Here is a 23,355-nt window from a genome sequence, read left to right as displayed (position 1 = left end):
CTGGAAGAGTGACCCACGTCTCCGACCAGAAGGCCTGGCCAAGGAGGGGACGATGCTCGCTTCCAACTCCGACCCGTTTCTCTGACCAAAAGGCCTGGCCAAGGAGGAGCGACGCTTGCTTCCGGCTCCAACCCGCTTCTCCGACCAAGAATACATCGAACCACTGCTTACGGCTCTTCTCTGACCAGCGCGGTTGGAGCCAACTGGGAACGATCGGCCGGGGACGCCCGCTCGGTGAGGACCCAAGAAATCAGGCGGAGCAAATAAGATAAGGCGCTCAAGTCAACCGCAATACCGAGGACCGTACCCTGCACACCTGCAGGACAGTACTGCTAGACCATGCCAGAAGGGTGCTTTCTAACCGTTCAGACATGTCAAAACACGAACAGTGTTGCGGGCGTCGATATTTGTCCTACAGTATGGTAAGCGCCGACATTTGCCCTACCAGAAGAATACGATGGAGTCTGCCATATATATCTGAACGTCAACAGTATTGTGGATGCTGATAAACTGTCTTGTACCCGACGGCGTGGGCAACAAGACAGAAAACACACACGCTTACACTCTCTCTCTCTCACTTGTAAGGCCGTCCCCTTCATCTATAAAAAAGAATGCGCTCTCTCCCAAAAACCAAAAAGGGATGAACGGATTATTCCGACTCTCTCTGCTAGCTTTAGACATTTTGAGTACTCGAACAGCTTGAAGGCTCTAGAACTCTAAAGCTACATAGAGCATATGTTCAATACTTAGCGTACGTAGGAGCTCCCGTCACTCTCGGCCCTTTGGTCCAGAGTTCGACCGGACCTCTAACACCCCATCTTATTCTCACTCGTTTGTAACCCCACAGCAAACTTTAAGCATCTAGGATCAGGAATAAAGTCACCGACCGACTCAAACTGGGCGTAGGGCACGTTGCCTAAAACAGTAAAAACCTGTGTCGTTGAGTGCTAGGCCACATCTGATCACAACGTACGGTAAAACGATAAATATTTACTTGTTGGTCACTTTTTGCACCGACACAATTAGTTATGCGCTTGTTAATTGTTATGCACTTGGTCCTATAGGTCGGCATTCTGTATTATTTTTTTCGTAAATCGACCTGTTCGACATAATTCTGCTCTAATTAATTCATTTTCCAAATTCTCGATATTATGTAACTTCGTGTTTATTTTCGTATCCGGCTTTACTATTTTTATTTTCGTTTTTGTATTCAAATGTAGAAGTAGAAAATGATTGTCAAGTTTTTTTTTTCCATTTTCGTTCGTTTTGACCCCTTCCAAGACCGGCCGCTCGTACCACTGCGAGCGTACAAACCGCTATGCTCGGTCTTCAAATCACCTCCTGTGTTGTTGTGTGGCAATATAATCCAAGCTTACGGATGGGAACGACGGACGGAGTGCCGTGTCTGGCCCGGGACGACCAACTGGGCTTCTTTGCCAACTGTCGCGCCGATTTCCCAATGAGCCCACTCCAGACATCATGGTCGCCACATGAAATTAATTCACAGACGTTTTTTCATGCAGGTCTCACAATTTGAAACCCATAACATCTCCCACCGAGCGCCACTTGAAGGCCCAAACATCTTACAGAGCTTATATCATCTTTTTCTTTTCTTTTCACATCACACCGTCACATTATAAAAAAGCATGGTTTTTTTTTCAAAACTCCCCTCTATAATAATCATTTGATCTAGACGTAATCTAAGTCTTCCATCCTTCGGATGATGTAAGATTTCTAAGATCTTGATACTTGGGAAGTTACGATTTTACCCTTTGTTTATTTAAGTCACGTTATTTTACATCTACCGCTTTTTGTTTGTTTAAGTCACATTATTTTATATCTGCCGATTCATGTACAATCTTACATCACTAATAAAATCCTAATCCCTCATGTTGTCTATACGTGAACAATCTTATATTATTGAAGTCGTATTTTGTCATGTTTACATTATTGCATGGTCATGGATTCTTTTTAGGTCTGAAAAATGTATGAAATCACCGTGTAGAGCATCGCCTGGTCCACAGTCCCACTTTAGATTTTTTGCCCTAGGAATAAGTGACATCAGTTCCACTAGGCTAGTGCCACTTATTCGTATAATTTTGTAAAATTGTTTAACATTTTGTAGATTCAATAAATAATTCATTATCATATTTTTGTATTTAAAGAAAAAATTGATGATATACATGAATTGACATATCAAGAATTCAACTAATATTCCCATTGCATTTGTAATAATTTTCATAAACATGTGGGTGTTGCACGTGCATATTTGCTAGTCTAGATAAAGAAACAATGCATGACAAACTTGCAAGATGTGCTTCTTGTTGGGATAAAAGGTTAGCAATTTTCACAATTCACAATTAATCCCTCACCATATGATGAATAATGAGGAGAACATCTACCATAAGAACAACACCATAAATTTAACAAATCACATGCACAATTGACATAATGATTTATGTGGAAAACCTCCTCAAATTAAGTGAGGAGATTGAAAGATCTAGTTTGGTTTTGGTGAATTGATAAACCCCTAAGTGCTAACCTAGTTTATCAAAGTGATCATGAGATATGTAGCACATTCCAAGTGGTGAAGCAAATGAAGATCATGACATGATGATGGTGATGCAATGGTGATGATCAAGTGCTTGGATTTGAAAAGAAGAAAGAGAAAAACAGAAGGCTCAAGGCAAAGGTATAAATAATAAGAACCATTTTGTTTTGGTGATCGAGACACTTAGTGAGTGTGATCGCATTTAGGATCGATAGTTGTACTATTAAGAGTGGTGAAACTCGTATCAAAATGCGGTTATCAGAGTGCCACTAGATGTTCTAACTCATTGCATATACATTTAGGATCTAGTGGAGTGCTAACACCCTTGAAAATATTTTTGTGAAAATATGCTAACACATGTGCACAAGGTGATATACTTGGTGGTTGGCATATTTGAGCAAGGGTTAGGAACTTCACCGGTGGAGTGTCCGCCCGTTGAGTGCGGACAGTCTGGCGGTGCCACCGGCGCTTAATACAGAAAAGACAGAGGTCACTGTGAGTGACCGGACGCTGGTCTCGGAAGGACTAGCGTGTCCGGTCAGTAGAAGCAGCGAAGACGCTGGAGTCGGTCTCTGACTAGACGCTGGGTCACTTAGTGATCAGACGCTGGAAGGTTGCGTCTGGTCCTACTGACATGGCAGCGCATAGAGGAGACGCCGAGTGACCGGACAATGGGTGAGTCCGATCGAGCATGACCGGACGCGTCCGGTCATGATTTTTCGCTTCTAGATGCTTACTGGAAACGACCGGACACTGAGGTCCTACGTCCGGTTACTTCACAGCAGCACATCCGGTCATCACTTGACCATTGGGATCGGGCGCTCAGTATTTAAAGAGAGGGGACATGTGGCGTGCATCGCACGACCAAACGCTAGGGTCCTGCATCCGGTCGATCTGACCAGAGCGTCCGGTCACTCGAGTTGTGCCCAGTGAAGGGGTACAACGGCTCTATTTCATGGGGGCTTCTATTTAAGCCCCATGGCCGGCTCTAACTCACTCTCTTGGCCATTTGCATTGATATAGCAACCTTATGAGCTTAGCCAAAGCCCTCCCACTCATCTCCATCATTGATTCATCATCTTTGTGAGATTGGGAGAGAATCAAGTGCATTGCTTGAGTGTTTGCATCTAGAGGCACTTGGTGTTCGCGTTTCGCTGCGGGGTTCGCTTGTTACTCTTGGTGGTTGCCGCCACCTAGATGGCTTGGAGCAGCGAGGATCGTCGAGCGGAGGTTGGTGATTGTCTCCGGCTCCGATCGTGGTGATTATAAGGGGTTCTTGACCTTTTCCCGGTGGAGAGGCAAAAGGTACTCTAGTGAATTGCTCATAGCTTGTGTGATCCTCATCTTGTGTTGGTTGTGCGGCACCCTATTGAGGGTTTGGTGGGTGATGCCAATTAGCGCATGAATATCTAAGTGAGTGAATCGCCACAACGAGGAGTAGCTTGTCGGCAAGTAAGTGAACCTCGGTAAAAAATCATTGTGTCCATCATTTGATTCCAAGGTGATTGGTCTTCATTGGTATTCACTCTTGTGATTGATTGGCTCCTTCCTCGATAAAAGGATCAAGATGCCCAAGAGGGGGGTGAATTGGGCTAATTCTAAATTTCTTTGCAATAATTAAATCCTATGGTTATCCTAATTAACCCCTTATGCCTAGAAAGTGTTTCTTTTGATCTATCACACAAAAGTTTAGCAACTTAGGTTCCAATCCTACTCCAGCATGGCAATTCTACGAATGTAAATGACAAAATGAATTGCTCAAAGTAAATGCTCAAAGTAAAGAGAGAAGGAGGAACGCGGTGATGTTTTGCCGAGGTATTGGAGAGTCGCCACTCTCCACTAGTTCTCGTTGGAGCACCCGCACAAGGGTTTAGCTCTCCCTTGATCCACGCAAGGATCAAGTGCTCTCTACGGGTTAATTCTTTGATACTCTATCGCGGTGAATCACCCACAACTGCTCACAACTTGAGTTGGGTCATCCACAAGCTCCCAATCACCAGCAAGCCATCTAGGTGATGGCGATCACCAAGAGTAACAAGCATGAACTCTCACTTGACCATGACAAGCCTAATGAGAAGGGTGGATGCACACTTTGCTACTCTTGCTTTCACTAATGAGGGTTCTCTTTGGGATTCTTAAATCTCAATCACCTCACTAGGACCTTGCTCTTCTTGGCACTCTCAAAGATGTTTCTCAGCTGTTGAAATGAGCAAAAGTACCCCCACACACGAATGGAGGAAGTATTTATAACCATGGCTGAAAAATGAACCGTTATGTGCCTTTGCGGGGTGACCGGACGCTCCAGTCATGTTGACCGGACGCTCCGGTCAGTTCTCCCCGAACTCTAGTGTTTAAGATGTGATCGGACGCATCCGGTCATGATTTTCCCTCTCTGGAACCTTACTGGAGTTGACCAGACTCTAGGACTCAGCGTTCGATCACTTCACCTCAGCGTCCAGTCGCACCAGATGATTTTATCTTGATCAAATGAACTGACCGGACTCTGCGCCAGTGTCCAATCACCCCAGAACCAGTGTCCAGTCAGTATTTGACCCTCTATTCACTTTGAAGGGTCGAGATGGCGACTAGAGGGGGGGGGGTGAATAGTCTTTTCTAAAACTTAAACACGTCGGCTAACCGATATAAATGCGGAATTAAAATAATCGGTCTAGACAAGACTACACCCCTCTATATATGTTCACTAGCACCTTGCAAAGATACTAATTATGCAACTAAGGTGCCGAGCTAGCTAGAGCTCTCCTAAACAATTCTAGGAGTAAGGTTACACAAACCTATGCCACTAGTATTTTAAGCAACAAGAGAGCTCCTACACATGCTAGTAAGCAAAAGCACAAAGCCAACTAAGCTCACTAGCAATGCTCAATAACAAGGCAACCAATGCCAAATTAGAGAGCGCAAATACTTAGCTACACAAACTAAGCAATGTGACTAACAAGGTTACACAAACTAAATTAGCCACGCATGGGAGCTACTTCTATGCTACACAAGCAAGAAGGTAACTAGTAAGCTACACAAGCTATCTAATTACAAGAGCAACTACACAAGCTTAATATATATAAAGGTAATTGCAAGCTTGTGTAATGGGGATGCAAACCAACGGGAAGAACAAGGTTAACACGATGATTTTTCTCCCGAGGTTCACGTGTTTGCCAACACGCTAGTCCCCGTTGTGTCGACCGCTCACTTGGTGGTTCGGCGGCTAATTAGCATCACCCGCTAAGCCTGCACGCCGGGCGCCGCAAGAACCTACCCCTTGAGTGAGGGTAGCTCAATAACACGCTTTACTAAAGTTGCTCTTTGCGACTCCCGCGGGGCGAGCACAATGCCCCTCACAAGCACTTCTCTAGAGCGCCGCACAAGCTTCTTGCGCGCTTCGACGGAGACCACCACCAAGCCGTCTAGGAGGTGGCAACCTCCAAGAGTAACAAGCACCACCGGCTTGCAACTCGATCACCTAGTGCCACTCGATGCAACCTCACAATGCAATCGCACTAGAATCGCTCACTCACACAATTGGATGATCGCTATCAAGTATGTGTGAGATAGAGGGCTCCTAAGCACTCTCAAGCATGGACACAAAGTCCCCCAAGGTGCTCCCCACCAGCCATGGCCGAAGGCCACTTCTATTTATAGCCCCAAGGGCTAAACTAGCTGTTACCCCTTCACTGGGCAACGGTCGGGCTGACCGAACGCTCCGGTCATGTTGACCGGACGCTGGACCTCAGCGTTCGGTCGCCCACAGACGGCCACGTGTCCCGGTTCCAACAGTCACTTGACTTGACCGGACGTAGCAGCTTTCAACTGACCGGACGCTGAACCCCCAGCGTCTGGTCGTTTCCAGTAAGATACCGACCTCGACCGGACGCGTCCGGTCACACTTGATCGGACACAGCCAGCGTCCGGTCACACTCCAGCTTCTGCGTCATCGTACATCAGCCTGACCGGACGCAGCCTGCCAGCGTCCGGTGCATTCAGATCCAGCGTCCAGTCAGTTGACCGACGCCAGCATCTTCGCGATCAACTTGTTTTCACTTCTAACTTCTTCACCCTTGCTCCAATGTGCTAACCACCAAGAATTTGCATCCAGCGTAATAGAAAATAGGCATTCCATTTTCCCGAAAGCGTCGAATCCCGCCAAGCTTGCTCGGCGGGAGGGAGAGAGGGACCCAAACCCATCTCAACCCTACAAACACCACCTCCTTTGTAAATGTGCCAACACCACCAAGTGTACACCACCATGTGTGAGTGTGTTAGCATTTTCATAATCATTTCTCAAAGGATGTTAGCCACTCAACTTGCCATGCCACTCGATCCTAGCGATAATGCAAAGTTAGATCACTCAAGTGGCACTAGATGACCGATATGCAAACAAGTTTGCCCCTCTTGATAGTACGGCCATCTATCCTAAACCCGGTCATAAACTTCTCTACACACCAATGACCGGTGAAATGAAATACCCTAGGTTATACCTTTGCCTTGCGCATTCCATTCCATCTCCTCCAATGTCGATGCAACACATGCACCAACATGATCAACAATGATATGATCCACTTCATATCATCACATGATCATATTGGTTCATCGATCTTAACTTTACTTGCTCTTCACCGTTGCCATCGTCCATCGGCGCCAAGTCTTGCTCAAGCTTCACCGCCACGCGGTCCATCACTCCAAAGCCTTTGACTTGCCCTTCACGCTTGCAACCGGTCCATCAAGCCAAGTCTTGTCTTGATCTTCTCCACCTTGATCACATGACTCAATGTCATGTCTCATGTGCATTTAAGCTCCTTCATCATCACATGTGTGAGCTTTGCAACATCTCCAAGCCATTTTCACCTTCATGGCATATATTGCTCACACACATGTACCTGTGGACTAATCACCTGTGTATCTCACATAAACACAATTAGTCCACCTAGGTTGTCACTCAATTACCAAAACCAAACAAGGACCTTTCACACTTCCAACTCTCAATCATATGTGAATGAAGTTTTCTCTAATGGATCTAAGGGCTTTTTAGGAGCTACCTAGTGCTAGATTTAGCAAGTGTGCACCACACCTAACTTACTAGACTCACCTAGGTCAAGCTACCCATCCATACCCCCCTTAATAGTACGGCCAAAGGAAAAAAACAAAGTCCTAAACTACTCTAAGTGTCTCTTTAATTCCAATCGATACTTAGAACTAGTCCATCCTTAACCTTGTCGTCCATCCTTTGAAAACCGAAATAATTTCCATCATAGGGGTATGACCATCATGATAGCCCAATCGATCTCCATTACCATGACCTAACTTAATTGTCTCTACAAAACACATATTAGTCATAGTAATCACGTATTATTATTAATCACCGAAACCCAACTAGGGGCCTAGATGCTTTCACTCGACATGGCGGTATAAACAAATTGCTCACTCTCTTTATATTATCACAAACTAGCTATCAAGCTCTTTAGTGTAGCTAGTTGTGAGAGCTTGTTAGTTTGGTTAGTGTGGCTCTTTAGTTAGCCTTTGAGAGCACACTAACTTAGTGTAGTGACATAGCTATTGTGTGGATAGAAACTATATAAACTAGAATCATGGTAGGTGGCTTGCAATTTTAGTAGGCTAGCGCAACACTTGCTTCACCTCATAATTGTCTAACCGGTTTGTTAAGTGTTGTTGTAGAAATTTTTAATAGGCTATTCACCCCCCTCTAGCCATTAGGACCTTACAGGAGTAAAAATGACGGGACCAACTGGCACACTCCAAGTTTCCACTATAATCAACGATGGGTACAATGTGTCTTCTCTAGGGCATCTAGAGGATTACAGCAACAACAAAACATTCATTACGTTGCAAACTCGGCATCAACTACAACCATAACCTTATAGCAAGAGAAATAACAGCACCAAACAGAGAGGTCACAGATTTTGTCCCTTTGGTAATTAGTTCATATACCAAACAGAGAAGTCACATATTTTTTACTCCCTCGGTAATCAGTTCATATCTCACCACAAAATACAACTCCATTGGGCACAAATTTTGGTAGACATGTAAATCCATGAGTCCCCTAACCACTGACCAAGTTTTAGCTCAATTGGACACTGTTTCACCACCCAAATCAATCATCTACCAAATTTGCTTTGTCCTAAAACTATTGTAACTAGAAGTAATAAAACCCCTCTCAAATTTGATGCCCTACTCAACCAATCCTCAAACCAATTGAACAGATCGAAGTACTCTAAGTGCAGAATGAGTTCACCAAGTTTGATGCCTATCCAAACACATTTGAGCCTCTCATCACAAGCTTGAAGATGATCGAATGGTTCATAGCCACCAAATTTGAACAAATTTGCTCCTCCTTTTTCTTCCTATCTTCTCTCTCATGTTGTGTTGTGTATGTGTTATGCTCTCTCACACTCTCCAAGTGCAGCGGGAAGTGAAAAGGAGGCTAGGTTTTTTTTGTGTGTTTCTCACCACTTCTCAAGAAATGATCTCATGATTCCAACCAAAATCAACGGTGCATGAGCACTGGGCTCGTGAGCTGTTTTTGCTGGGCTCCAAATCATCCCCCATGCGGAGGGATAGCCCAACACTTCTTGTCCTCACACTATTGTAGCTGCGCCTAGCACCATAAGTAGTGTGCCCCTCCCCCTAAATATGACCCACATAAAAGTTTTGGGTCAACATTTGTTACAAACCCACTTCATTTCTCGTAAGTCATATAGTCTAGCAAATGACCGCATCACAAGTCATTATCAACCTCAGAAAGACTTGTTTGAACTACCCCTTCTCATACCAACCATTAAAAAGATCATATACATCAATTGAAATTCTTAAACCTAATACAATATAAACCGCTCTCAATTTACCCAAATCAAAGAAGAGGCATTTAATGGTTTTCACTTTAAAACGCAAGAAGCTAGAACAATCCCATTTTAAAAATAAAAATAATTTACAATGGTGTATTTAAACACCAAATTTCTTATGAAATCTTAATTTTATGTGGCACCCCATATTTTTACTATTTTTATATAATGACAAAATCCCAAGCTATTAAGAGCTTTTGTGTAATTGTGTGTTGCATGTAATAATTAGGTCAAACCTGCACCAAACCCTTATCCTTCTTACCCCACCTTCAAAAACCTTAACTCTTTCTTTTAACCCTTCAAAATAACTAATCCAATTTTATGCATTTATATAGTTTTTTCTTTACCATTTACAATACATAGACATATTTACTAGTAATATAAAAAGTAAGATTTTTTTTTTGCTTAGTAAACGAACAGGCCAGAGCGAAAACCTGATAAAAAAACCATATACTAAAGCAAGGCCTAAAATATTGACAGTACGAACATGTTTGGGATCGTGATTACATGCTGAGTGATTGTGGAATTAGTGCGAGTGGGTGATGTGATGCCCGCAGTGAATCCGGAGCTTCAGCCCTACCGGCTCCTCGCCCGTCCCAGGACAAAACGCGGTCTTGGCTCGGCAGCCGAGACGAGGAGCCTTCGCCCACCTTTGCTCCCTCGCTTTCCATCCTGTTGCGCGGCCGCGACAAGCGGACGGACGGACCCTCCTCCTCTGGCCCTGGACTACTGCCTCTTCCCTCAGTTTGACCCACCACCGCCCCCCACTGTCGCCGCTCCTCGTCTTCTCCTCCCTCGACTACTTTGCTTCTTGTTTCTTGTTCTTCTCCCTTGTTGATGCTCGTGGCCTCCTATGATCCGCCCTCCGCTGCGGGTTTTTTGATCCGTCCCTGGCCCAAGGCAGCGGACCCCGGCCAACGCTCCTGACAGATTCGCCCGGCCGCCGCTCCCTTCGATTCCGTCCTCCCCGTCCGCGGTAAGAAACCAATCGGCTCCTCATTCCTCGTGGCGTGACGCTTCTTTCCTTCTATACATGTTAGTATTTATACAGCGTTGACGCCTTGACGGTAGGAAAGCCCTATTCTTGGCAGGCAGGTGTTTAGGCCCTCTGCAGCATAGCATCTGGTCCGTCCCTGGAGATGTCCGGCGTCCAGGAGCAGTTCGAGATCAAGTTCCGGCTGCCGGACGGCACCGACATCGGGCCCAGGCGCTTCCCGCCGGCGTCCACCGTCGCCACGCTCAAGGAGACCATCATCGCCCAGTGGCCCAAAGGTGAGCCCCCGCACGCACGCACGCGCTTTCCTTCCCGCTGTCGCGGTTGCAGCGCAGCGGTAGGCGCGAGAGAAAAAGAAGGTTGGTTCTTAGCACCGGCGAGTGGCGCTGGAGCTGTGCGATTGGTATTGGCGCGGCCGTCGCTTTCTTGGGTCGGATTCTGCCCCTGGAACGCCCACCATCTAGTTTGGAATCTTGAGGTGTACTGCACTGTGGCGTCGCCGTCATGGCCAATCCGTCAGTTTCAAGGACAAATAATTGAGCCTTGTCTCTCCACGAAACCTAATCTGTTGAGCTTCCTGCCAATCATATTTGGCTGGGGCTATTACTGCTGGAACCTATGGTGCTTAGGTTCAATTAATTTACTGGGGTTGCTCATATCCAAATAATAAATCTTCTGTACCTTTTCTGCTAAATGTGTATATGTGTGGTAAGGTGGAGTGGTTGATCCAAATTAACTATTGAGAGACAGCAATAGGAATTTAATAAATGGAGAACGTTAGTGCTGCAGAGCAGCTAGGGAAGTAGAGGAGACTTTACATTTTGAGTAAACAACAGTTCTATCTTTCCTTGGAGCAGCTGAGGAAGTACACACCCTTTAAGTGAGAGTCGTGTTATGGTTGCCTGTAATGCTCTTTTGTGTCGCTCTAGCGCCTATAGTTTGTACATGAGATCTGTCGTACTGAATATGCTTAAAATAAAATAAGTTTGTAATAACCTGATACGGATTGAACTTCATGTGTGGTAAACTGCTTGCAGTGAAGGAAAAGAGCATAAACATCTGAATGTCATGGACTTTATTACCTTTGGCTTTGTAGCGTGTATGCACCATTCTTTCTTATGAAATATCACATTTGAATGAGGGTGGTTGTAACCTCAGCATTGAACACAGAACCAGACCACATTAGAAGGATAATGTTAGGCCAATTTGTTTGATGGCAACTTCTGTCCAAGTGCTCTTGTTTGTTTTGAAGAAATAAACAGCCAGTGTCCCTTCAGGGATAGGGCCAGGTTTGTGGTTGCCTGATTCGGCAATTAGAACTTTTCTGGATCAGTAATGAGAGGTGCTTCTGTCTACCCGGGCACAAATCTTTTGATGATTTGACGAGAGGTGCTTCAGTCTACCTGGGCACAAATTTTCTGATGATTTGAGATCAAGCTGATTAAGGAGTAAGGACCAACTGCTACACCAGTGTTAGAAAGATAATCATGATAAGAAAGGCTAGTCAGAAGTGCTAGAGATCTCATGCTCATACCACGGAGTATTGCAGTAATGCTCCACTTGTATACATCCTACACCAACTTAAGAACTGTATATATGTAAATCACTCCCTGCAAATGCTTGGCTTCTGTTTACACTGGAAGGCCAGGATGCATTAGCAACAAAGTTAGTTTTGTGTTCCCTATTAGCAGAGTGAAAAAAAAGCTTAAGCGCTTAGACTACTTATTATTTGTGGTCCGACATATATACTTCCACTTGCAGTATCTAAAGCAACAAATGCAAGTTCTGCTATTTGATTTCTAGAGTTAACAAATATGTTCTTCATAACTATTCAACCGAAATGTCTGGTATGGCTTGTTACAAGATCATAATATATCAAGTCAACTAGATAAAATTTGTAGTGCATAATGCAAATATGCTTAAATTGAGCATGCTGTGCTTGTCTTAATCACATAATGTTCAACATCTGAGTATACATCATAATTTCAGATGTAACGGGTTTGATTAATATCACATGATCTGTTCTATGTAAGCCTGTTTTGTAGGCCAACTTTTAACAGGTGATATTTGATTGATGCTGCTAGAACTGGTGGTAAACTAGCTTATTTTGTAGTGAAATTTGACTAGACTGCTTTGATGCCAATACTCAGGAAACTATCATGACTTAGTTTTTTTGAGAAGAAGTGGTTCGTCTTGAATATAAATCTTGATTCTTCTTATTATTAGTGTTGAATATTGTGCCTGCTTGCTGTAGCAATTTGCAATTGTAAAACTGGTATATTGTCAGTTTGTGTTCAGCATAAACATATCCATTTGTTCTATAAACTCGGTTGTTAGTTCATCTTTATTGACGTACATATCCTTGGAGGCCTCCACTTCTTGCCTGCGAACTAGATATTAGATACATGTTTCTGCTTTTGAAATGTCTGACATAACCCGTCTCCATTTAAATGAATTATCTCACACCTGTTTCCTTATCCTATAGAGGGTAGGGGTAACGGAATGTGGCATCTTGTTACATGGTGAGCAAGAGTGAAGTGGCAAAAGTAGAACCTGTGAGGTTTCATGGTTCTAGTTGAATAATGGCATAGAACAAAGGGATCACACTACCAATCTGGTAAAACTCTCGAGTCAGCGGTGAATCTTGGGGACAATTTCCCAATGTCATCCTATCCTTCTTATATTGCATCATTTGGCCTGGTGCAAGCGGTAGAGTCTTACCGCCTGTGACTGGAAGGTCCCGGGTTCGAGTCGCGGTCTCCTCGCATTGCACAGGCGAGGGTAAGGCTTGCCACTGACACCCTTCCCTAGACCCCCGCACAGAGCGGGAGCTCTCTGCACTGGGTACGCCCTTTGTCTTGCTGGATTTCTTCATTTCCTTTAACCGATTCAACTTGAATATACTAAATATAGTGCTGTGTTTCTGTACACCACCAAACTGCATCTCAGTTTCCTTCAGTATTTCTTTTTATCTTATTATTCTAAGCTTGTTTTAGTGTTCTTACTGTTCCTTCTCAACAGATAAGGAGAAAGGTCCTAGGACTGTGAATGATCTTAAGCTTATTAATGCTGGGAAGATACTGGAGAACAACAAAACCCTATCAGAATGCAAAAGCCCAATTTGCGACTTCTCTGGGATGACAACGATGCATGTCGTCGTCCGTGCACCGACTTCAAGCAAACAGTCTGGTAATTGTTTTACCTTTGCAAGGAATATAGCATCTTGCTGTCACATCCTTGAATATAATTTGTATTTGATCTGCTGATAACAGATAAAAGAGCAGCAAAGAAAGCGAAAGATTTCAGGTGCGGTTGTGCCATTATGTGACAGCATTGTGAATAGTAGCAAAGAGAATGTGGCTATGTCAGTTTCCTCCCCACTCTTTCTGCTCTTGCTAGAGTGTTGTATTATGTTCGAGGCCCTTTCTCCTTTTATTTCGTTTTGAAGTATCACGGGCAAGCTTCAGGAGCTGTTAAGTGCCCTTTAATCATGAGTTTGCATCAAGCACACACTTTGAAGGCAGCTGGCTGCTAATTGCCCTTAATCTTGAGTTATGCCAAGCACACACTTTGAAGGCAATCATTAGTGTCTAAACTACGATGTCCGTCTTATCCAATCTTCCATGGTTTCACGTTCTCTTCTATATTTATGCTACTCCGGGTGACGTGTTTAATATATGCCTTCCATGCTAAATGAACTTTTTGGAACGGCATTCTAACTGATCAATTTCTATTATGTTCCTCTAAAACCAATTGTAATCTGGTAACTGATCTGCCGTATATTAGTTTGCTGGCTATATGGTTTTGAATCACAATGATATGTTTTGTAAGTGTTGTTCATACATGAAACTAGCAGTCCTTCATTGCCTGTTGATCTCAGTTTGCATCAGTTACCATGAGGTTGTATTGACCCAAGTTGCATCAAAATGTATCAGGTGACCAGTAAAAGAATGGAACAAGTCTCACGCTTGCCTCCGATTTTGACACTCAACTCCAGTGCTGCCTAAGTCTGACGTCTCAACTATCAATGCTGTTTTGTTTTTTTACCTTGGGCTCAAATTTTGTGGTTTTGGAGTGACAAGGCAGTGTGTTTTTTTTTTCTATGTTGGGTTTTTCATTTGCCAACTAGGCCATGAATGGCAGCTGGGCCTAGTTTAACGCATCTAGGCCCCTTTGTGGAGATCATAGGGTTTCGGTGATTGATATAAACACAAATGTGTGTAGCTAACATGTGTTTTGCAGGGAGTAATGCAATTGAGATAGTCACATTGAGAATGGTCACAAGTGACTTGGCCTTAAGATTTGATGATTGATTCTCTCCATCTCCAGCATATATGGCTCTCTCGCTCTCGCCCCCGTGCTCTCCTTCGGCACCTCTCCCTCCGCGTTCCTCGTCGTCCTCTCCTGCTTCCACCGCCCTCGTTGCCGTCGCCCTCCTCCCCCGCGTTGGCTCCTCTTGTCATGGCTCAGGCCCGCAAGTCTCCTGGGCCTTTGCTCGAGCTGGAGCAGGACCCTGCACTTGCGGAACTTGTGAGCGACTGAGACTTCTCTCCTGGTAAGAGGTTTCAGGTTGAAGTGCTGCACAAGTTCTCGTCCTCGGCTCATCACACTTCGTCACCGGATGGTTCGTTCTTTATGCTCGTAGTTTTCCGGAGATTTCTATTTTGGCTTACAGAAGATTCAGTAGCCATGGCTCTCCATTGCTGTCTTGGCGGCTCTCCTGCTGGTTTTCATGTGTCTCTTCAAAATGAGCGCCATTTTCGCTTCTCTGTTGCCTCTAAGCATGTGGGTTTGCTTGTTCGTGTTCTCAATAGAATCACTACAGACCATTTCGACATATACTTTCACATGTGGCGTGATGGAGGTGCTGATTGGAAGCGTGAATGGAGAAAGTGGGAAAAGGAAGAGAAAGATAGTTGGATCACTAAATCCAGGAAAAGAAGCAAGCGCAAGATATCTGCAAAGGTCTCTTTTGACGAGAAGTTGATTCAGGACTCTCCTGTCAGAAAGTCTCGTCCAGAGAGCTTAGAGAGCTTAGGGGGTGTTTGGTTTTCTGGACTAAATTTTAGTCCATGTCACATCGGACGTTCAGATGCTATTTAGGAGAACTAAATATGAGTTAATTATAAAACTAATTACATAGATGGAGGCTAATTTACGAGACGAATTTATTAAGCCTAATTAATTCGCCATTAGCATATATTTACTGTAGCACAACATTGTCAAATCATGGTCTAATTAGGTTTAAAAAATTCGTCTCGCAAATTAGCCACAATCTGTGCAATTAGTTATTTTTTTCATCTATATTTAATACTTCATGCATGTGTCCAAACATCCGATGGAACATGGACTAAAATTTTCCTGTAGGAACCAAACACCCCTTTACTTCGGTTTTTAGAGTTGGTGATTTTTTATGTCCTACTTCTCGGCTTACATGTTTTGTTTTTTGTTCCAAGTCAACCATTCTGAATCTTGGGAAGCTGTCGGTCTGATGCAAGTGGTAAAGTCTTACTGCCTGTGACCGACAGTGCCGGCTCTAGGGGTAGGGCATGAGGTGCGACAGCCGAGGACCCAAGCGAAGGAGGGGTCTAAGCCCAGGTATACAAACCCCTTGGTCCTATAGTCCATTAGGTATTAGCAAATTAATGAGAAGAGAAACATAAAACTAACAAGGCGGCCAAAAAGACAACATCGGCATATCTTTCCTAGTTTTCTTTTTCCACGGCCCTCGGGTTGAGAGGAGGCGTGGAGTCACGCTGCACACGGCACACTCTGATCGTGAGTTCGCGACGTGCGCCTTACACACGCGGAGCTGGCGAGCCGCGCCGCCGCGAAGAGCTAGACTACCGGAGACACGGATACGACGCACGAGGACAGCGACCAGGCAGGGCTCCACGACGACGACATCTTGATTATTGGCTTCTTACGAATTGCGATCACCGATCAGTTGTTTAGGGCCAAGGTATTTTTTTTAATTTTTAATCCAAATTAATTATTTGTATAGTATTCTAGACTTCTAGTACTCTGTACCTATATAGTCATATTTTTCTTTCAATTTAGGTGTTAGAATTTTAGAATGTTACCTAAAAAAACATTTGTCATGGATGAGAAAAGAAAACAAATATATTGTTTTTTTAATCTACATTGTTCCTCGATAATTATCATACATCTACAAATATATTGCTTAATCTACATTGTTCGTCGATAATTATAAGACATGTTAAATTAAAAATATATTATTGAATTTGTTTTCGTTTTGCAAGTAAAATTAGCGCCTATATATTATAAGATTTTATACATGGTCAAGAGGGGCCGTTGCGACGAGATCGCCAAAGAGCCCTTAAAATCCTAGGACCGGCACCGGTGACCGGAAGGTCCCGGGTTCGAGTCGCGGTCTCCTCGCATTACATAGGTGAGGGTAAGGCTTACCACTGACACCCTTCCCCAGACCCTGCACAGAGCGGGAGCTCTCTGCACTTGTACGCCCCCAATCAGTCCGTGTTCAATGAAAGTTTATTGAATAATAGTGATGATATTACTCCTGTTTCTGATGAGATGAATACAGATGATAATACTATTATGACAAGCTATGCTAGTTCAGCTGAGCATTGTTCAAAAGATTTTCACAGTGGGCATTTTCGAGCTCCAACTCCTTCAGTTGTTTCAGTACAAAGGGTTTTTCAAAAACTCAAAGCTGATCTGAATATTAATTGCAATAATGGCCCAGCTGCCATTTCTCTTCAATCGAAGTACACTAATGGTCAGCCTCCCCCCCAAGGTGATATTTTCATCTTCTCCCCCAGCCCCTCTACCAAACTCTGCTATCGTTGTTTAAGCTCGAAGTATTTAGTTAGAGAATGCAGGGGAGAAATTAGGTGCATTTATTGTTTTAATTATGGGCACCGGGCTCGATTCTGTTATCAAAGAAAAGCTCGCCTTCAACTTAAATGGGCTGCTAAACCCTGCACTCCCCCCTTAACGCCGTGTGCACTAATGAGGGAAACGTTTCTGTTCCCCTAATTCACTGGTCGACTCAATGTCCCCAAGGTTTCGAGTGACTCTTTGCCCCCTCCTGCTTTCAGCAGAAGGAAACCCTTCACGTCCCTTCCACCAGTGGAAAAACCACAGAGCTGTTGGCTCAATCTGAACCCCCACCCCCAGCCCCACCTCCACCTCCACCTGCACCTACCAATGAAGAAGATCCACCTGAGCACAATAGCAACCCTCACCCTTTTGAGGGGCCTGTCGCTCCTAGAGAAGTCAACAACATCATGCAGATGGCTGATCAAATGATGAATCAGTTGATTGAGGAAAATCAGATACAGACCAAGAAGCCATGGTGGAAGATAATGGCTCTGCTATCCATGGAGGGGCTGACTCCTCCTCCATTGTTCCCTTTCTGCAGCAGGGACAAGGTGCAAACAGAGAACTCATTATCGAAAACAAGAGAGTGGTTCAAACCTCTCTGGTGATTGATACTGCTAAAAACTAATCAAACAAAACTGCAAGATTCCCAGAACCAAGATGCTAGTCTTGACCACCCAGCTCTGAAGTTTCATCATTAGAAGCAATTCAAACAATCATTCAGAAAGTCAGAAAGTCATTGAGCAAAGGGAGGCTATCGTAAAATTCCTTGCTGGAGGACTTAAGCATCTAACTGCTAGTCAAAACAATAATGGGTCTTCCAAAATCATGGGTAGTTTTACTGTACCAGGCTCTTTGATTCAAGTTGATCTTACTGCCTTGGGGATCACATCACTACAGATTGCTGTAAACATCTCTGATCAGAATGCAGCCCTCTTTGTCATCCTCTTCTGAGCCATCCAAGCTGCTGTTACAAAGCTCTGATGATACTCAGCCCCACCATAATCCTACTGAAGTGCCTGCTAGAACTTCACAGATCACCAAGGTCTATTATAGAATAAGATTCAAGATCAGGAAAAGAATCCTTGGTAACCAAACTACTGAAGGAGCAAGTCAAGAAATCATTGGTAGTATTTTTGTGCGTGACCAGAATGCCTCTGCTGCTGGAAATCAGATTGAGGGCTTGGGAGAAGAAAACCTTGCTGCAACAATAAAGAGAAAGCGCAGTACTACAACTCCTTTCACCACCATGAAGCTTGGAAGGAGCCCAAGATTTGCTGGAAAGCTTGATGGACATAAACCTGCCAGTGTCCTCCCTAAGAAAACTGTCACCAGAGGCAAGAGCAAGAGTAAAAAGGTCAAGCCACAGTCTCAACTCTTGGGAGACATTCTCCTCTCTCCCACTTGTCAAGCTACCGAATTTCCTGGGCTTTCATCTGTAGCTAAATTTGCTGAAATGGGGTCCATTGTCCCCCTAATACCCATTGTTGAAATACAGAAACTGGCCATTGACTACTGCTGCATTTATCCTTCGGAGGTGACAGTAGAACTACTTCTAGCTCCCAGGACTGAGAAGGAGGCTGAAGTAGCTCTGGCGCCGGAAACTTTTGTGTCCTAATAAAGTGGTGGGCCTTTAGTTTGTTACCTCCCAGGGAATGCCCTGGTCTTCTATGTTGTTATAAATTGTTGCTGAACTGGTCATGCTGGATGTCGTGTGGGTTGTTTTGCAACCACAAAACCTTTGGTGGTTTAATTTGCTGGATGGCAAATTATGTTATCTCCTTGCATGCTGTGCTAATTATCTCCTGGGTTGTCTCTTTTACTCTGGCTGCTATTCAAACTGTTTGGTCTCATCTTTCAGAAAATTCTGATATTGAGTATCAAATCACCAGAACTCCTTTCCTTCATTCTGTTAGACTATAGTAATTATAGTATGTGTAATTATAGTAGTCAATCCTTGATTAGTGGCATGTACGCCTGTGTGGTTGGCTGGTAAGCCACCCCGGCGTCCTTATGTACTGACGTACATTGAGATGGAATGCAATCAACCATTCATTCCCAAGCTAACATGGTATCACCGCGGTTACGATCCGCTACGCTTCCGCAACCCTAATTTCTCCGCGCCGCCGCCGATCCGATCGCCGTCCCTGGCCGCCGCTCCTCGCGCCCGGACGCCGCCGATCCCATCGCTGCGCCACCCGATCGCCCAGCCGCTGCCCGCGCCGTCTCTGGTCGCTGATCTCCGATCGCCTAGACGCCGCGCCGCGCCGCCTCTGGTCGCCGATCCCGTCTCGATCGCCCGGCCGCCGCTCCTGCGTCGTCCGGCCGCCGATCCCGTCGTGCCCCGCCGCTGTCTCCTCGTCCCCTCGCGCTAGCCTCCCGGCTCCCATGGCGGACGACGACAGCACGGTGGCACACCAGCGCGACAGCACGGTGGCGCCGGCCAGCCCTCCTTCGCGCACCCGTGGGCGGGCACGCTGCAGATGTGGCCGTACGGCCGGCCACCTCCACCTCCGTCGGTGTTCGCTGCCGTTCCACAGTACGACGCTCCCTTCGGCGGCGTTCCCGGTGGCAGCACCTACAGCCACCCCGGCAGCAGCGTCTACGGCCCCAGCTACCCGTACTCCTACGGGGGAGGTGCGCCTTCGACACCGATGTTCCAGGGAGCTCCCTACCAACCCCCGTCGACACCCTGGAACCCCACACATGGAGGCGCATGGAACCAAGACTCTCTAGTGCAGAACTTCAACACCATGACGCTCAACCCACTGGCACCATCGGAGTGGTACGCCGACTCTGGTGCCGGCTCGCACATGACTGCGGATGCTGGTAAAATCTCCACCATTTCCCTCCCAAATTCCTCTACACCTTCATCTATCATTGTGGGAAATGGTGCTTTACTTCCTGTCACTGCCATCGGATCACATACTTTTTCTTTTCCGCATCGGAATTTAGTTCTTAATAATGTTTTGGTCTCCCCACATATCATTAAGAACTTAATTTCCATTCGTCGCTTTACCACCGACAATAACTGTTCCATCGAGTTTGATCTGTTTGTTCTTTCTGTGAAGGATTTGCAAACCAGGAACGTGATCGCCAGGTGCAATAGCTCTGGCGACCTCTACCCGTTCTATCCACCAGCCACCTCCGCACTCCTCGTTGCCCCCACTTCGATTTGGCATCGTCGTCTCGGTCATCTTGGGCGTGAAGCTTTGTCCAAACTTATTAGCTCCAGTGTCATCTCGTGTAATAAAGATGATTTTCATCATTTGTGTCATGCTTGCCAGCTCGGACATCACACTCGACTTCCTTTCGGTTTATCCAGTTCTAGAGCTACAAATAATTTTGATTTAATACACTGTGATCTTTGGACATCTCCTATTGTTAGTGTGTCAGGCTACAAATATTATCTTGTTATTTTAGATGATTGCTCACACTACATTTGGACATTTCCGCTTCGCCTAAAATCCGACACTTTTTCTACTCTTGCCAAATTTTTTGCTTATGCTCACATGCAATTTGGCACCACCATCAAGAGCGTCCAGTGCGACAACGGCCGGGAGTTTGACAATTCCCTGGCCCGCATGTTCTTTCTCTCCCACGGTGTTACCCTTCGCATGTCGTGCCCCTACACATCCCAGCAAAATGGCAAAGCCGAACGTTCCATTCGCACTCTTAATAACATTTTGCGCTCTCTCTTATTTCAGGCGATTCTCCCTCCAGATTACTAGGTTGAGGCACTTCACACCGCCACATACCTCGTCAACCGGCTCCCCACCAAAACCCTCGCCTCCTCCACTCCCTACTACCATTTACATTCGACCCAGCCATCCTATGAGCATCTCAAGGTCTTTGGCTGTGCCTGTTACCCCAACATGTCTTCCACAGCACCCCACAAACTTGCACCCCGTTCATCCTTATGTGTCTTCCTCGGCTACTCCTCGGAACACAAAGGCTATCGGTGTCTCGAGCTAGAGTCGAATCGCATCATCACCTCCAGACATGTCGTTTTTGATGAATCTTTTTTTCCCTTCGCCGACATGTCTACCTCACCAATGGCATCCTCAGCCTTGGACTTTCTTCTTGACGACAGTGACCTCACCGCTCCTATTCCTGGAGCAAAGTTTGTGCATGCAGGTACTTCTCCCGACGCTCGTGGGGCTGTTGAGGCACCCATGCCACCTCCTGCGCCGTTGAGCGCCGGGCCGCGGTCTCTAGCATCGCGTGTTGGACCAGGGGCGCCTAGCTTCCCCTCCGCCGCGACGACTACCGGCGCTGTAGCCAGCAGCGCCTCCTCGCCGACCACGTCCTAGGCCGGCGCTGCTGCCCCTATGCCTCGTACACAGGCTGTTGCCAGTAGCGCCGCGGCCACCGGACGCACGCTCGCCACCAGGCCAATCTCCATCACCCCTGTCGACAATGCGCACTCCATGCGCACCCACGGCAAGGCCGGCATAGCACAGCCCATGGATCGCCTCAACCTCCACGCTGTGCCCATGTCGCCTCTGCCCCGCTCTGTTCGCGCTGCCCTGTCAGATCCCAATTGGCGCTCTGCTATGCAGGCTGAGTTTGATGCACTAATCGCCAATGACACCTGGAGCCTGGTACCACGCCCTCCCGGAGTCAATCTTGTTACTGGCAAGTGGATTTTTCGGCACAAACTGCACGCAGATGGGTCTCTTGATCGCTACAAGGCACGCTGGGTCCTTCGAGGTTTTACCCAGCGCCCTGGTCTGGATTATGATGAGACTTTCAGTCCGGTCGTCGAGCCAGCGACAGTTTGGGTTATTCTCTCTCTGGCTCTCTCTCAGAACTGGCCCATCCATCAGTTAGATGTGAAGAATGCATTCTTACATGGCACTCTCACCGAGACAGTGTACTGCGTGCAGCCATCTGGTTTTGTGGATTCCTCCCGTTCGGACCTGGTTTGTCGACTCAACAAGTCTCTGTATGGACTGAAGCAGGCTCCTCGTGCTTGGCATCACAGGTTCGCTTCATATCTCTCTTCCATTGGATTTGTTGAAACCAAGTCGGACAGTTCGCTATTTATTTCTCGCCGAGGGTCAGACACTGCCTATTTGTTGCTCTATGTGGATGACATCGTCCTCACTGCCTCTTCTGCCGAGTTCCTCCGACGTGTTATTGGGGCTCTTCAGCGTGAGTTTGCTATGACGAACATGGGCCAGCTTCATCATTTTTTGGGCATTTCTGTGACACGCTCTGCAGATGGTCTGTTTCTCTCCCAACGGCAGTACACTCATGATATTTTGGAGCACACCGGGATGAGTGCGTGCAAGCCATGCATCACGCCTGTTGATCTCCACTCCAAATTATCTGCAGATGGACCTCCTATTGGTGACGCTACTCAGTACCACAGCCTGGCAGGTGCTCTACAGTATTTGACTTTCACCCGTCCAGACATTGCCTTTGCTGTTCAGCAGATTTGTCTCTATATGCATGATCCTCGAGAGCCACACCTCGCAGCTCTCAAGCGCATCTTGCGATACCTACAGGGCACTATGTCACTTGGACTGACTATGCTCCGGTCTTCCCCTACGGAGCTCGTTGTCTACACGGATGCCGACTGGGCTGGATGTCCCGATACTCGCCGGTCGACCTCTGGCTATGCAGTGTTCCTCGGAGACAACCTGGTGTCATGGTCTTCCAAGCGCCAACACACGGTCTCCCGGTCCAACGCCGAGGCCGAATACCGTGCTGTGGCGAACGGTGTCGCCGAAACTACTTGGTTACGTCAGTTACTCCTTGAGCTTCGCTACCCACCTCGCCATGCCACCCTGGTATATTGTGACCACGTTAGTGCCATATACCTCTCTAGCAATCCAGTGCAGCATCAGCGGACGAAGCATGTTGAGATCGATCTCCATTTTGTTCGAGAGAAGGTCGCCCTCGGTCATGTTCGAGTTCTTCACGTTCCTATGACATCACAATATGCCGACGTCTTCACCAAGGGTCTCCCCACCTCATTGTTCCAGGAGTTTCGGTCCAGCCTGACCGTTAGTGATGCTCCCGATTAGACTGCGGGGGAGTGTTAGACTATAGTAATTATAGTTTGTGTA

General features: G+C 46.0%; 1 protein-coding gene across 3 annotated transcripts; it reads left to right on the top strand.

Moving 5' to 3' along the window:
* Positions 1-10,004: 10,004 nt before the first annotated feature.
* LOC136529291 (membrane-anchored ubiquitin-fold protein 1) lies at positions 10,005-14,704 on the top strand. Of its 3 annotated transcripts, XM_066522381.1 has the most exons (5): positions 10,005-10,396; positions 10,512-10,692; positions 13,436-13,603; positions 13,687-13,778; positions 14,350-14,704. In XM_066522381.1, exons 2-4 carry the CDS (start codon positions 10,560-10,562, stop codon positions 13,740-13,742), a joined length of 357 nt encoding a protein of 118 aa, XP_066378478.1. In that variant the 5' UTR covers positions 10,005-10,396; positions 10,512-10,559; the 3' UTR covers positions 13,743-13,778; positions 14,350-14,704. The 3 variants fall into 3 exon arrangements, with proteins under 3 accessions (XP_066378478.1, XP_066378470.1, XP_066378467.1); XM_066522373.1 differs by lacking the exon at positions 14,350-14,704 and having other exon boundaries at positions 10,022-10,396; positions 10,516-10,692; positions 13,687-14,282; XM_066522370.1 differs by lacking the exon at positions 14,350-14,704 and having other exon boundaries at positions 10,029-10,396; positions 13,687-14,282.
* The last annotated feature ends 8,651 nt before the right edge of the window (positions 14,705-23,355 follow it).

Source organism: Miscanthus floridulus, chromosome 2 (assembly GCF_019320115.1).
Source record: "Miscanthus floridulus cultivar M001 chromosome 2, ASM1932011v1, whole genome shotgun sequence".
Lineage (NCBI taxonomy): Eukaryota > Viridiplantae > Streptophyta > Magnoliopsida > Poales > Poaceae > Miscanthus > Miscanthus floridulus.
Note: the sequence above shows the minus strand (reverse complement) of the source record. Positions and strands in the feature narration are given on the sequence as shown.